At 52.1% G+C, this 15,350-nt stretch overlaps 5 protein-coding genes across 5 annotated transcripts; 3 read left to right on the forward strand and 2 right to left on the reverse strand.

Moving 5' to 3' along the window:
- Nucleotides 1-4,043: 4,043 nt before the first annotated feature.
- Nucleotides 4,044-4,476, forward strand: J3458_005103 (uncharacterized protein; the record flags this gene model as incomplete). The annotated part of the gene is made up of 2 exons (XM_066118605.1): nt 4,044-4,233; nt 4,325-4,476. The coding sequence occupies 2 exons, from the start codon at nt 4,044-4,046 to the stop codon at nt 4,474-4,476; spliced, it is 342 nt and encodes a 113-aa protein (XP_065976125.1).
- A 1,222-nt stretch (nt 4,477-5,698) lies between these two features.
- DPH3 (Diphthamide biosynthesis protein 3) lies at nt 5,699-6,060 on the reverse strand (the record flags this gene model as incomplete). Its single annotated transcript, XM_007811801.1, has 2 exons — nt 5,699-5,758; nt 5,863-6,060. 2 exons carry the CDS (start codon nt 6,058-6,060, stop codon nt 5,699-5,701), a joined length of 258 nt encoding a protein of 85 aa, XP_007809992.1.
- A 408-nt stretch (nt 6,061-6,468) lies between these two features.
- PXA2 (ATP-binding cassette long-chain fatty acid transporter pxa2) lies at nt 6,469-9,274 on the forward strand. Its single transcript, XM_007811800.2, has 4 exons — nt 6,469-7,285; nt 7,341-7,556; nt 7,614-8,287; nt 8,347-9,274. Exons 1-4 carry the CDS (start codon nt 6,773-6,775, stop codon nt 9,071-9,073), a joined length of 2,130 nt encoding a protein of 709 aa, XP_007809991.1. The 5' UTR covers nt 6,469-6,772; the 3' UTR covers nt 9,074-9,274.
- Nucleotides 9,275-10,714: 1,440 nt separating this feature from the next.
- Nucleotides 10,715-12,040, reverse strand: J3458_005106 (uncharacterized protein). The gene is made up of 3 exons (XM_007811799.2): nt 11,879-12,040; nt 10,954-11,763; nt 10,715-10,881 (listed from the first exon to the last, which is right to left on the reverse strand). The coding sequence occupies exon 2, from the start codon at nt 11,389-11,391 to the stop codon at nt 10,987-10,989; it is 405 nt and encodes a 134-aa protein (XP_007809990.1). The 5' UTR covers nt 11,392-11,763; nt 11,879-12,040; the 3' UTR covers nt 10,715-10,881; nt 10,954-10,986.
- Nucleotides 12,041-13,373: 1,333 nt separating this feature from the next.
- J3458_005107 (uncharacterized protein) lies at nt 13,374-15,044 on the forward strand. Its single transcript, XM_007811798.2, has 3 exons — nt 13,374-13,917; nt 13,991-14,445; nt 14,517-15,044. Exons 1-3 carry the CDS (start codon nt 13,809-13,811, stop codon nt 14,853-14,855), a joined length of 903 nt encoding a protein of 300 aa, XP_007809989.2. The 5' UTR covers nt 13,374-13,808; the 3' UTR covers nt 14,856-15,044.
- Nucleotides 15,045-15,350: the final 306 nt, after the last annotated feature.

The following is a 15,350-nucleotide window of genomic DNA, read 5'->3' on the forward strand; positions in this document are numbered from 1 at the left end:
ATTACTGGTCGCGTAGATCGCAATTGCCACAGATGATCAAAAATCCAATCATCTGCCCGCCATGATACACGGCTTGGGTCACGATGACGGGAGAGGAGGGGATCAAAGGCTGACGTAGTCTCGTATCTCCCACCATGGGAAACAGGACGTGGCCAGTGAATGGCCAACAACCTTTTTTTTGGCTAAATTTCGTCGAGCCAAGCAGGAAGAAACAAATGCTTTCAAGGACCTTTGATCGGCTCACTCTACCTGTCCCAAGTCCATGGCAATTGCGCGGCCTTCCTTCCTCACACGGGTAATTTTAGAACGTGTCCCTGCATGTCACGAGCCACATATAGTACTGGTGTGTAGTGAGCCAAGAGACACATCAAGACTGACTGTGGAGGGTCATAAATTGAGTTTATCAGGAAGGTTGCTTACCAGTCATTTGGTTTCCTGTCGACGTGTGCCTTGTAAGTTATTGCATTAATTTACAGCCGTTTTGAAAGGGTGAAAGCTTAACACGAATGTGTGCATTGGCATTCGGAGGCTGTCACGGCTGCCTCTCGATCTGTTGGTGCAACTATCAGTGTGTGACACCATCAGCCAGGACAAGTCGGGTCTGCATTGATAGTTTGACGAGACCCCGGGTACTCCGTACCAGTACTGAGCATTGAGCGTCAGGGTGCACCAGTTGACACGTGTTGTCTGGGGCTGGCAGCGACGAAATGGTGAATGAGTTGGGGCTGTAAACTCCCAACCTGGAAAGTTGGCGCCACCAAGCCCGCAGAACGCCAAGATCTCCTCCTTCTCTGCGTCGAAGGCCGCTTGATCGCATCGTGATATCCGGGTAGATTCGTCACAGGCCAGATTGCCTGGTGGGGTGCTTTTTGTGCCATGGTACGGAGTACGGTATCGTCGAAATGGTGAGCAGGTCGTGTGTAGCTTATGTAGCAGCGTTGCCGCGAGCCGCGTTAATCCTGCTATGCGACATCCTCTTCACTCCACAACTTACAGGAACTTCGGACATGGCCATCAATTGGCCAAGCCGTAGAATGCTCCGTCTTCTGTACGGAGTGTGCCTTCGAGGAATCATTTACAGACTTCGTCGCCGGGTCAAGTGCTACTACTATCAACCACCCAGGACCCCCCACTGAGATGAGCAGACCATGTCCACGCTAGGTTCCTGCAATGCAGGACAAGAATAGTTTTGCTCCATATTACTCCGTACTGTCTGTCCAGTACAAATCCATTTGTGACAAACACTTTGTTTCGTGACTCGACTCGGTCCGACAAGTTCTCCGTATCCTGGAATTGGATCCTCAAGGATCGATGAAACGAGTGGCCCTAGTAGCCTACAATAGTACGGGTTAACCCAATAGTACCGCCCAGGAAGCGGTCACTTCCTAGTAGGCATTGATTGCCTTTCGTTTGCTTTTCAGCAGCCTGGAGTAAATTGAGTAGTAGCATCAAGATGGATATTATGGAAACACGAGGATAGGATGCGATCGAGACACGGTCAAGAGGGTGCATCATTAGGTCAGAGAGAAGGCCAGAGACATCAGAGACATGTCTCCGTGCTCTCAGTTCCAGTTGGCCAGGGCCAAGGCTAAGCTTTCTGGAGGTCTAGAACAGAAAAAGCTTCGCTATCGTTATTGCCACCCCTGGTCGGTTCTGGACAAGCCTCGTCTGATTAAATTTTTGCAAGGAGCCACTGAACGGTACAGGCGAGATGAGCATCATTCTGTCAGCGCACGACTTGCGGGTAAGTGCTCCAGCATTGGTTGATGAGTCGCCTGAGCAGTTGCGCGGGCAATTTCGTGAATTTGCTGGCCATCCTAATGGCAGTGCTATTATGGGGAATCTAGGCAAGACGTCGCTGTTGATTTTCTGTGACAGTCAGCCATCTCAGGGGATGGGTCATGGTTTGTACCTTGATCCAGAGGTGGGTAATACTGTATGGTCCTCCGTAGCAGTTGAGCAGTTGCCATGGCCATGTGCATCCATTCGTATCTGCACACTGCTGCCGTTGCTGTCGTGGGCGATCCTTGCTGTGTTTGGCCAGATGACGCAGACCTTCTATTGCCAGTCGTGTGATGGAGTGTCGATGCTGTAAAGGCCGCAAACAGAGTTTTGAGAGTTCGGTAGGGAGTAAGGTACGGAGTACGTAGCTTAGAATGGCGATCAGCGGTGGGCCAAATAAACAGTCTGATACAGAGAGCCACAGTCGAAACAGCCTCATAACAGCCTGTTTGGTGACGGTGACGGTGAGGGTCATGACTTGGATGGATATTTGGATCAACAATGGGCGCTGTTGCCTGCCTTCTTGCCTGCTGCCCCGTCAGCCGTTTCGATGGCGTTTCTTGCTGGTTTAGTTCGGGGGCAGGGGGGCAGGAGCGACCGGGCACCAGGCGACCAGGCAAACAGCCGCGAAGGTCACCAATAAACGCAGCGAACGGGAGTGTGTGCGACCAGGCATTGTGCAAGCAAGTGGCCCGTCCACCACGGCTGCATTATGTATGTGCATATACTCCGATATTATTTTTAATTACTACGTCCCAAGTGGCTTCTTGCAGCAGGTTTTTGTGATTACCTGGCGTGGTGCTGCGACCTCAACGGCCGGCCATCCATCACGTCACCCGGCCTAAAAGCTGTCTCTGCCTCTCTGCCCAAAGCTCTGCCCAAAGCTCTGTCCTTCCAGCTCCTGCAGTGGCCCAATGCACGCATGCGGCAAAACAAGAGTTGAAGCCCCAGGGATGCAGGCGCATGGCCGAGGTGGGATAAGGGACGGGTGAAGCTGTGCTGCGTAACAAAGACGAGACGAGGCTACTTGCGTGTCGGCAATTTTGGGGGCTATGACAACATCGACTCGATGTACCTGCTTCAGGCTCAGCCACCAGTCAGTCAGCGTAATAGTAACGAGGGTACCGGGCGTCTACCTGAGCCACATGTACTGCCAGCTAAATAGGTACTTGGTCGGCCTAGTACTTGAGTCAATTGGTGCATCTTAGCACCCAAACCATCAGAGTATCTCCACCACACCAGTTGACCTCCTCGACAGCTTTTCCGCCACTAGCGACTCGTGCTGCCCGAGGCATTCCTTTTTTTTCCTCAATGCTGAGATGCCATCTAGGTGTCTTCTAGACTTTGTGCCAGCGCGAACAAAACGGCGTGCCAATCGGCTACACCCAGATGGCGCGGCTCCCGTTACAGGCAAAGCGGGTCTTTCTACATCAAGTTGTGTAACAGCACGGGCTTTGGGTTCGTACCGCGCTGGTCCCATTAGCCACCTGCCACCCACCACTCACCACCACTCAGTGCTCCAGCAAAACGGCTGGGCTCTTTTCGATTTTTTGGGGCCACTTTTCATTTTTTTTATTAGAATGTTGAGACGTACGGCTCCCGCAAGGCAAGCAAGATGGCCGCACCCACTCCCCTGCTTCCCTTGTCCGAACCCCCACCTGCATGCAGCGAATGAACTGGGGTGTATCGAAGCTGTTGCATTCTCCAACAAGCTCGATACCAGGAGATAATGCACCATGCCATTTTCACACCACTTGACATTACCACCTATCCAATTCACGTCTCCATTTCCTTGCTTCTTTCCCTGCTTTGAGCTCTGGGTACATACAACCCTACCCACTTCCTGTCCACTTAGTAAATACCAAGCTTCGTGGAGAAGGTCCTTGTCAGCTTGCAACTGTCGTGTTGGTGCTCTCTTATAACTCGACTCTACTCCTACGTCGCCGTCGCCGTCGCTATTGTCGTCACATCCGCTCTCGCCGTGTGCAAGCACAATCAATACTCAGCACTCTTGCACCATCCGTTTGCATCCATCTTAGAATCAACACCGAGACAATCCTATCACCGTTAGCCTTTCATACGAACGCGAGGAGAGCAGCATACCAGGCCTATTGGTTTCATTCTTGGCAGCTGCTCTCTTTATTTTCGTCTTACAAACGCCCATCGCGAGCTATCAATTCGTCGGCTTTCAGTACCCTCGAGATTCGCTATCCCGGTATCATCGGACAATTCTGTCCCCAGACGCTCCATAACCAGCCACGATGCGCATCACTCAGCTTCTAGGCGCACTTGGCGCCACGTCTGTAGCCATTGCGACTTCACCAGGAGAGCCCTCCAACTCCTTGAGTGCATCCATACCAACGGAGAAACCATTGGCGAAATCAACCAGCATACCGGCTGCCCTGCAGAGCGGTATTACCTTGAGCCGCTCACGGTCTGTCAACGCAACCAGTATGTTCCTCTTATCATGTTACTCTTCCTCCATGGCATCTTCAGCGTAAATACTTTGCGTTGCGCTGCACAGCTCCTAACACTTTATTAGCTCCTCTTATCACGACAACCTCACCTACCACAACACCCAATACCACCACATCGCACACGGCAGAGCTCACTGGGGGCGCCATTCCACAACAAATGCAAGCTTCCATGGCTGGTCTCCTGGGGTTCTGCATCATGGGTCTTGTCATGTTATAAACGCGAGCTATGTACACCGGCATTCGACCTTGATTAATCATGCGGCGAGGGGAAGAGGAGGATCGGTAATCAGGCAAGCAACTTTTAAGGCTGGGGGAACAACATTTTGGCATACGAACTAATGATTCTACACGACATCGCGCCATCACGCGAGCGGTGTACGCGCGCTCTTTCCGTCGCAATTCGTGCGGGCACATGCATTCTTATGATTTATTTGTACACCCTTCGGTCGTGGTCCGTTTCTATACCACGGTAGCGGCAGACCAAGGGAGGTGGCGGACAAAAGTGCATTCACAACAAACGCATCAGCGTTCATTTAGACAACGCCCCAGGCGGGTCCGGCATTAATAGATAGAGATACCACATTTTGGTTTTAGCTGGACACCAGCACTCAATGCCAGAGTCTGGTTTGTCCACACAGACAAACTGCCCTTTCCAGCAGGGATTAATACAATAGCATCCAAACACTTGACGGCGAGGATTGCGAGGTGTGAGAATTGTGTTTGCATTCAAACAACGAGCCAAGAGGGATCCTTGACTCGACTTGAACATGAGAAGCAGGTATCCTGGGCCCCTTAGTGGCGGGCCGCCCGGTACATTGCCAGAGCACTGTAAGAGACTTGACACTCTGCGAGCCACGTATATAATACATGCCATGGCCCAGCTAGATGTTTATGGACAAAGTCAAAGAAGGCCTTCCAGCGCCCTGAGCATCCTGACCAACGTCAAAGCAGGCATCGTACTGCAGGCTGTGCAGACCCAGGTTTCTGCATGTTCCTTACCTATCCCTCCATTGTTGCATAAAGTACCGCCGAATTGTGCGTCACTCAGTCGAGTCTTGGGAGGGACACGTTCAGAATAAATTGGGATTTCGACGCCAATAACGCGCTCCCTACCCCTGTGCATTGTCTTGGCCTTTGCAGCTTGCCAAAGACATCCCACTTTCGCTGCGCCATGTTATGCTACAGTTAGAGGCGATAAATATTTTTCCACCCTTAGGCCACTCCACGCGACCGGACGGGCAAATACTTATATTGCCTCTCACTGTGTATTGGCGCAACGAGACGACTCGATTCAGACTGGGGTCCATAGCAGTCTCGGCAAATATGTTGGACGACCAACAGATTGGGCTCGCAAGTGAGCAGGTTCTAAGGACGTTGACGGCTCGGCTCAATGATGCCCTTCAGGTGCTTGTGGGTTCCTTGTTTTCATCCTAATACGTCTAAGCAGCGATGGGAACTTGTGCTCCGTTTCCAGAAGGTGGTGGTTTCGGTAAATCATCCTGAAGTAGGGTTAGCATCTGAGCACACTAATACGCGACAACCATGACAAGAAAACCATCCGTTCGCAAATCGAGGTATAGTATGGTTGGGGGCCAGGTCTCACAAGGTCGAAAATAACGCGGATCATCAGGCTGCAACTGGGACAAACTGCAATGTCCTGCTCGTCGCGTAAGTCGTCCAGCGCAATCTGGAAGCGGTCGCCGCAGGGGCAAGGGTAGTGGTATAGCTGGAGCGCTTCGTCAAAGGTCATGTCTTCGATTTCGATCTCGTCATAGATGGAGAGGTTTTCGTCGTCGGACATGCTGGGCAGATTTCTTGGTATAGAGTGGAAGATAAGGGTGTGATCAGGTTACGGAATACCGACAAAAGGGGAATAAAGCGGTCGAGATTCTGTCTTCTTTTGGAGGACAAGGCTTGGTCAGGAGAACTGCGAATGAATAATGGTGTTGGTGGCGGAATTCCAAGATTCGGGGTAGAGGGGCATCAGGCAAAGCAAAAGGAAAAAAAACACAAGTGTGGCTGGTGCTGTGCACAGTCACGCCGTTGGCGCTGCAAACTGTCCTTGTGGCTGGTAGGTGCTTTCACATGCCCAGCTGTGCAGCTGGAAGCGTAGTACGGAGTACTCTGTGGCTGAGATTCCCCGTATCTTGCCTCGACTAGAGTCTGGGACCGAGGGAAAGCTGGGGTAGTGGACGCCAAGCCCGACCACATGCTTTCCAACTTGACAACATATTCCTGGAGTTGCGAGCCTCTTTTCCTTTTTGCATTCAATTTCCCTGATTCTGGGGAACAGCTCCAAAGACAGGTCCGCAAGGTGTTTAATCCTTTAGTTCAGCTCTGGGGGGTTGCGTGGGTGCTTCCTCCTGCGAGCGTCAAGCTTCGTTCGTCGCCGCCATCGCAAATGCCAAATGCGCCAAAGGTGACCGCCTTGCGTTCACTCCTCCACACATCAAGAAGCACACGCAAGCTATCTTGACGAAGACGACAGTATTCGTTGTGTTCCCGCTCCGGCCATGGCGTCTCAATCAAAGCTCTCCCTCTCGGGAGACCACACCATTCGCAACATCATCACGGAACTCACACGACTCTACCTATCCAACCGAACTCGCATCTCACGCGCCATCTGGATCACTCTCTTCGTTGCCCTCGTCAACCGCGTGCGCCATGCCATTTCGGAGCAGAAAGCTGCGTCGGTGCGTGAAGCAGCTCAGCGCGAAGCCCGCCGCGCCACTGTTTCGACCGGTGGTGAAGAGACACCAAAAAAGAAGGTAGCACTGGATCGCCAGTTCTTCCGGTCGTTGCTGCGGCTGCTCATAATTGTGGTTCCGGGGTGGCGTAGCACAGAAACGAGGATGCTGATTAGCCATAGTTTTTTTCTGGTGCTGAGAACGCTGATTAGTTTGAGGGTGGCTGAGATGGATGGTGCCATTGTCAAGGCGTTGGTCAAGGGCAATGGAAAGGAGTTCATGACCAGGATTCTTTGGTGGATGTTGATTGCTGTGCCGGCTACTTTCACGAACTCAATGGTAGGTTCTGACAGGTTAATGTTGTGGAGAGATGTGTGCTAATTGACGTGGTTAGTTGTCATATCACCAAGCAGAGCTGTCGCTCAAGTACAGGACCAGATTAACGCAGTATATCCACGACAAATATCTCTCCAACTTGACGTTTTACGGCATCTCAGCCCTTGATGACCGAATAAAGAACCCGGATCAGCTGATTGCCGTCGACGTTTCCAAGTTCTCTAACAGTCTGGCGGAGCTGTACAGCAACTTGGCCAAGCCACTGTTGGATATGGTACGTCAAATATTGCGGATAAAGGGATAAATAAGGAGACTGCTAACATTTCTTCAGACAATTTACACATGGTCACTCTCCAAGAGTGTTGGCGGCGAGGGAGTAGTCTTCATGTCACTCCTCGTTCAGCTTTCCGCCAACATGATGAGAGTCCTCACGCCCCCCTTCGGCAAGTACGTCGCCGACGAAGCTAGACTAGAAGGAGAGTTTCGCTACCAACACTCTCGTCTGATAGACTACAGCGAGGAAGTCGCCCTATATGGTGGTCATGTCGCGGAAAAGGACACTCTGGACAAGGGCTACTTTACGCTAATCAAACATGTTAACTACATTTTGAGGCGGCGATTCTACCACGGATTCATGGAGGACTTTGTCATCAAGTATTTCTGGGGTGCGTTGGGTCTGCTTCTTTGCAGTGTTCCCGTTTTTGTCAAACTGCCCGGCCAGGTTGCGATGAACATGGGCGACAGGACCGAGTCGTTTGTTACCAACAGACGCATGCTGCTGTCCGCCTCAGACGCTTTCGGCCGTATCATGTTCTCTTACAGGGAGATTATGGAGTTGGCTGGCTATACCTCGCGCGTTGCGTCGCTGCTGGATGTCATGGACGATATTCAATTGGGACACTTTGAGAAGAGACTTGTCTCATCCAGCGGTACCGAAGATAACGAGGCTGTTCTGCGGGGACGAGGGACCGTTCACGAGAGCGAAGACATCAAGTTCATCGATGTGTAAGTTGCCACCCACTGGCTGCCCATTTATATAGACCAGCATACTAACATGTTCTCAGACCAATCATCTCACCAAACGGCGACGTCCTCGTCAAAGCCCTATCGTTCTCCCTCTCCCAAGGCGACCACCTCCTTGTCGTCGGCCCCAACGGCTGTGGCAAATCTTCACTTTTCCGTATTCTTGGCGGCCTCTGGCCTGTCTACGGCGGCACTGTCTATAAGCCTCCTTTCCACGCGATCTTCTACCTTCCCCAGCGCCCATACCTCTCGCGCGGCTCTCTACGCCAACAAGTCATCTACCCCGATTCCCTGCGCCAAATGCGCGCCCGCGGCGTCACCGACGCAGATCTCATGTCCATTTTGAAGCTTCTTGAACTCGAGCACCTCGTCGACCTGTACCCCGAAGGCTGGGACGCCGAAGCGGAATGGCGTGACGTATTGTCCGGCGGGCTACAGCAGCGCGTTGCCATGGCTCGTCTCTTCTACCATCGCCCCAAGTACGCCATACTGGATGAGTGCACGAGCAGCGTTACGCTTGAAACAGAAAAGATCATGTACGACAATTCCAAGGCTCTAGGCATCACGCTCATGACTGTCAGTCACAGAAGGAGCTTGTGGAAGTATCACACACATATTCTCCAGTTTGATGGGCAGGGCAAGTACGTGTTTACGAAGTTGGATGCTGATAAACGGTTGAGGTTGGAGGATGAGAAGGAAGAGTTGGAAGTCAAATTGCGGCAGGTTCCCGAGCTAGAAAGGCGGTTGGAGGAGTTGACGGCTGTATGAAGGGTTGTGGCATGGCGTGAGCTGAACCGGGGATTTTGTATATACCGATCTGGGGGGGCTGTATATTAGGATGGAACGTGATGGCGACGGCATTTTGGTATTATAGGTCTGGCAGATGGTCACTTTTAGGAAGCATATAAATACTGCCCGTTTTTAGTCGGACATCATGAGGGTCATTTATGCCCTAGTGGTGACGTTGTGGTCAAATGGGTCCTGCTACTATCATTCGCCCGTTAGCAAGTCAGCTCTCGACTTGAATCAACAGTGCGTTCTTGTGATCGAAGACCATCGTCAGATTCAAGCTGCTCCAGAACTTCCAACGTCGCAATCCAGATCTTTTTTTGCAGTCTCTTCTCGGTCTCATTGGCAACGAATCCACCAGGCCCATCTAACCGTCAGCGTCAACTCAAGAAAAGAGAAACATTGAAGCAGAACACTACTTGTTTTTTTCAATCAGAATGAGGTCACTTTCCGTGGCTCTGTCCCTCCCCATACACCAACGTCCTCGACGCTCCTCCATTGTCTTACACTCGTTGCTTGGATAAGCCTCAGAGATATCCTGCGAAGAACGGTCTCCATCTTTCGCCCGTGGATTGCTTCGTGTCTGGCAGCAGGAGCGCAAGCAACGTGCTGAACAAGGAGCTAACTTGTAGTGTTTCTTCTCCCGTCTGCGGTAAGACTGCCATCGAGGGTATCTAGGTTCTTGGCGGCCCGTTCCGGAGATGCTTGGACAGACACGATGACGGTTGTGCTGATGATGGTAAGCGAGAGCGATTTGACAGCGGGTTCCGAAGGAAACCTGGGAGAGCGGACATTATGGTTAAGTTTTCCCCTTTCCTCCCTCTGCTTTCCCTGTTCTTCTGTTATTTGCGCAGCGGTGTAGTTCCTCTGGCAATCGTATAAGAATCAGGTTCTTGCCCTTGTCTTGTCAGGGGTCTTGTGTTGTTTTCATCGTCTTTTTTTACGCATTCACGCCAAACTATGTGTCGACAAAACCCTACACCCTCAGACTTTGCCGGATTTTTCAATACAAACGGTAGTGCTGGCAACGAATACAGTACACGAATCCACCGAGAGGGATACTGTCAAAGGCCACAGGGAGGGAGAGCCAAGAGGGCACACTGTTAAGCTGGATGTTAGCGACAAACTCGTGCTCGCGAGCATCACAACAGCCTCGAGGACCCTGTGTCAATGAAGCGAATTCTCCACCTGAAACAGTGTGATTTACGACAGTCACCTAGGCGATTTGCAGACAAGGCCGAGAACGACTCGGATAAACAAGCTTGAACAGGCTGTAAATGAAACAATGCAGTCGCGTGTATGTAGGTGCAAGTTGGGTCGGCTATCGAGCATTGACCACAGGTAAACTGGTCTTGGTGTGCCTCCGGCTTGCGCTGAGTGCGCGACTGGCTACAATCCTTGCAAAGGACCCTGTTTCACGGACCCCACAATCTACTCGAGGACAAGGTATAGTCGTACGGAGTACAGTAGTACGCGAACTGCTTCGGGACGACGTCGATCACGCTAATTGTCCGAACCTGGCGACAGGGGAATACCGATGTGGCCACATGGTGGGCCCATGTCACAGGCATGAAGAGAAATGACCTTTACAAAAACACGAAGAGACAAGACGTCACAAGTCTAGTTTTGAAATTTAAACACAGTTCTATACAACGTCAAGTTGTGATTATATCGTAGAAAATCGTTTTGATTACAGACAGACCCACACACTCGGTGCCAGGAAATATAACATGAAATTAAAGCTGCGATGTGCGTGACATGACACCGTTTTCCCCAACCGCTTCACGCTATAATTTGCTCTCGTTAGCCCCCTTGTTCCTGCTCTAGCTGTTGCGGAAATCATGAAGAGAAGAACTTACTGTAAAGCAGTCGAGATACTAAAAAGCAGTCTCCTAGTTGGACTTGGTAGCGGCCTGGGTGGTCTTGGACATGTCGCTGGCGACACCAGAGCCAACATCGGTAAAAGGCTTCGCCACTTGGCCAGGAACGCTGCCAGCGAACTTCATGGCTTCGCTGCCAGCACTGGTGACGGCACCAATGGGGTCTCCAGAGACGAGCTTGCTGACGAAGTCGAGAGGGGTGTTGAGGACAGCATCAGCAGAACCGAACAAGGTGGCGAGGCCGCTCTGGATGCCGTTGCCAGCACCGTTGGCGGTTCCGGAGCCGCTGCCGCCGACAAGGCCGGCAATGGGGCCAAGACCGCCGAGGTTCGTCTCGCGCTTGCCCGGCTCGCTGGCGGGAGCGGCGGCAACAAGGCCGGCGGAGGCGATGACGGCGGAAACGATGGAGAATCTCATTTTGAAAATATGTATATATATATAAACACAAGGTTTGTAATTAAATAAAGGCAACGAAGGTCGGTGGCAGCGCTAGGCCGGTTTTGATGTTGTATTAAAGAATGGAAAAGGTTGTAGAAGCGGAAGTGGAAGTTGGCTGATGAGGAGGGGGACATGGAAAGTGAGGGAGAGGTCCCAAGTTAAAGTATTAAATATTCAATATTCTTTGCAAGTTGAGAAGCGGGTTCGGCGGACTTGCGGGCGACATCATGGCATTGACCAAGGCACAGCGTCACCGTGGCCCTCTGTAATCAAGGCGATACGCCAAGACACTCTAGTGGCAGAAAACAGGCGAGGCTAATCAAGATTGATCCGAATAGACTCCCGAACGTTCTATTGAAAACCGGTAAGCGAGAGGCCCGAGCCCTCGAGTTCAGCAGCAAAAGACGAGACGGTGCAAGTCAGCAGCGAGAAACCGGCTGATGTTGAAACCAGGGCCATCACGAACCGGTAGGGGTAACCAAACGAGTAGGGTTACATGAACCGGTAGGGGGGCTCAGGAACACGGCCTGCAGAGGTTTGAAGAAGGCGTGAAGGCGCCTGAAGGGAGGCCTGAACATGGCTGAAAGAGGAGGCCATTGACAACTGCGATCCGTGTAATTTGCGCTTGGTGATGTTGGAAAGCTTATAGTCACGGGCATCACGTGGTTGGCTGAGCGGCAAGGGGTAGCAAGTCCACTTCAGGCACAGCGGGCGAACGGTTCGTTTCAGAAGGGTCAAAACTCACGTGCCCCGCAGCCGTGAACAGCGTCCAAATCGGTCAAGCGGGGTCCAGATATGCAGGTTGTATCCACCTGTGCCTGGCAGGGCCGAGATGGCCAAGATTGCCCACGATGGTCCAAGCCAAGTATATGTAAAGACCCCTGCACGATCAAGATGCTACGCCACAGGCACAAGGGGGTCAATGTGTCCGAGGTGCACGCTGTGACGCGGTGACGATGATTGATGCCGGGTCGTTCTCTGCATCGCGATGCAGACAATGTTGACATACAACATCATTACGCAGAGAGCGCCCTAGAGGCTTAAGGTAGAGACTCCGCAGCACAACACAATTGGGTTAATTAATTTGAACAAGAGTTCCACCGTTGGCCATTGGACAGTCGATATGTCGTAGAGAAGGGAAGGAGCAGCTGGGAGGCCGACTTAGACTTGAGTCGTGCTTTGCCAGTATAATCATAGACAGGTCAGCCTCTTGCCTTCTCTGCTTCTCCCCTCCCTTTCGCCCTGGCACCGCCTCGCACCGCCCCTCCACCCCCACGGCTTTGCATCACCCTTGGGCCTTGATATTACCAAATGCCAACGTCTGGAGCCTTCAGCAGCACTCTGCAACCTCCAAAAATTTCCGAAATCCGCGTTTAGCACAGAGGCCAGGCCATGTCATCTCTAAACGCCACATCCCGCAGCGGCCGTGGCTGCGGGCCTGCCCTGGCCCATGACTGCCGTAACTAAACACATCGTTCCTCCACGACGGCCCAGATCTCATCCGCAACCTGTAATGCCATCATATCTACCCACCTAGTAGGTATCTAGGCCCAGGGACAATCACGTGCCAGGTCTCACGGCCATCCGTCTTGTCCGAAAGACCCGTCTGCCGTGAATCAATCTCGGTCGGGACGAAGCGAGGTGTTGCACATGAATGGTGCTGCTACGTCGACGACCAGATTCGAGAAACACGAAAGACGAAACAAACCGAAACACGCCCACAAACGGTGTTGGCCATTAACCTTTTTCGGAGACCTGTGCGTCATTGGCCTGATGTTTTTGTGGCCGCTACCGCTACCACTACCACCCCCAACAGGGCCACGGACAACACCCTCCCCCCGGTCCCCGGTGGGAGTCTAATCATGGTGGTTTCAGGCGTCTCGTTAGATGCCTCTTTTTCGGACCTCCCATCCTCAGGGTATCCAGGCTTTGGGTTCCCGTGCCCTGTTCTTGTGCAGATTGGGACCTCGCAGCAGGTAAACCTCTTCTGGGCTCAGGGATCAGTATGGCGTCTAAGCGCAAAGCTTGTCTGTCAATGTCCAACATTCGGGCCTGCGGCGAGACTACCAACGTCCCGCGCTGCGGCGCCAATGATTTGCATTGGTCTGAGAGGGCACGAGCGTGCAATCTAACTGCTAGCTCACCGAGGCAAAACTACACCAGCACCATGTTGTACTATTATTGTCCCCAGCTACGTCCAAGACATATCGACGGGTAGGGCTATATATACAACACTATCCCCGTGTTACCAACGCCGTCTTAAATCCCTTTTGTGTTCCCATCAAACCCTCACAGCTCTCCGTTCGTTACTTCGTTCGTTCTTCTCTTATTAATAGTCCTGGTGACTCGTCACGCCCGATTTAATACCCCGTCTTGACTCGTTCTTATAGCCCAAAATGCGTTACTCAATTGTCTTCACTGCCGTGGCCGCCACCACCGTCTCCGGCCACGGTATTATTCGTTCCATCACGGGCGCTAATGGTGTCATCATGCCTGGTCTCAGTGGTAAGATGGCATCCCTATTTTCTCCTTCACCTTTCGGAAAGCTTTCGGTGGAACTGACAAAAGGCTCCAACAGTTGCTGATGGCACCCCTCGCAACTGTGTCGCCAACGCCTGCGGCGCCCAGGCTGACACTGCCATCATCCGTGACAACGAAATCAACTCGGGCCAACGTCCTGCTCTCGGTTGGACTCAGGGCTCTGGCAACGTCAACCCTGATGCCGTCGTTGAAAACTTCATGGGCAGGGGCAATGAGCCGCCCAAGAACAAGGGTGCTTCCGACTCGGTTGGCGTTGAGGACAACCTCCAGGGCCTCTCGACCCCCAAGGAACGCCGCGACGAGTACAGAAGGCAGAATAACGGCCTCTTTCAAGGCATTGCCAACCTTCCCATCATCGGTACCCTTGGCATGGGCGGCACCCCAAAGACCTACCCCGTCGAGACCATGAATGCCGATATGCGCGGCCAGGGTGAGAAGTCTGGTCTTCCCACCGCTGACGATAATGGCATTGTCAACCTGGTTTACCGACAGGTTTGTCACTCTTTTCCCGTTGCGCGAAGCATTTGACCTCCATCTGAACTAACACGATGCTCTCCGTCTAGATCAACCAGGATGGCGCTGGCCCCATGACTGCCGCCGTTGACTGCAGCTCTGGTGGCAAGGACCCCAAGGCCTTCCAGAGCGCCAGAGTCGTCCGTGATGTCCCAGGAGCCGGTGTCTCCGGCCTGTCCATCGCTACCAACACCGACTATGCTATGCAGGTCCAGGTTCCCCAGGGATGCGCCTGCTCGGGTACGGTCGGAGGCCAGAAGAACGTGTGCATTGTTCGTGTTCGCAACCAGGCTCTTGCCGGACCTTTCGGTGGCGCTGCTGCTTTCACCCAAAGCAATGCCAGCCGCAAGCGTGCTCTCGAGTACCGTCTCGAAAAGCGCGACGAGTAAGGAGTTGGCAAAACTCTGTCTTATGAAACTTGAGAAACAGGAGTCCTCGTGTGGCTCTACACGGATGTGAGGGTTTCAGATGGTACAATTTCATGGCAACTCTCGTCGACTTTCACTTGCGTGTAAATATAATTCTAACTACCGTCCCTATGTTTTAATTTTTACCTAACATTTTACACAACCTTGTCCCATGTCCTGCTGTGCTTTGCGTCGGATACATTTTAGTACACAAAAGTCAAATACACATAATATATATACACATTAATATCCACCAGTGCCCACAACTCTCACTTTTGTATTTCTATGCCTTTGTCCCCAATCATCCATTTGCGGTTTCTGGTAATCCTAACAATCCAGACGATGTAAGCTATTATCGTTCGCCATGTTAACTTCGTGATCTGCTTTCATCATAACAAAACTGGCCTGTACACCTCGCGCCTGATATCAAGACATGAGTCTCAAAAGTATCATCCACAATACCTTGTAAGACGTACA

This window comes from Metarhizium acridum (assembly GCF_019434415.1).
Source record: "Metarhizium acridum strain ARSEF 324 chromosome Unknown scaffold_31, whole genome shotgun sequence".
Lineage (NCBI taxonomy): Eukaryota > Fungi > Ascomycota > Sordariomycetes > Hypocreales > Clavicipitaceae > Metarhizium > Metarhizium acridum.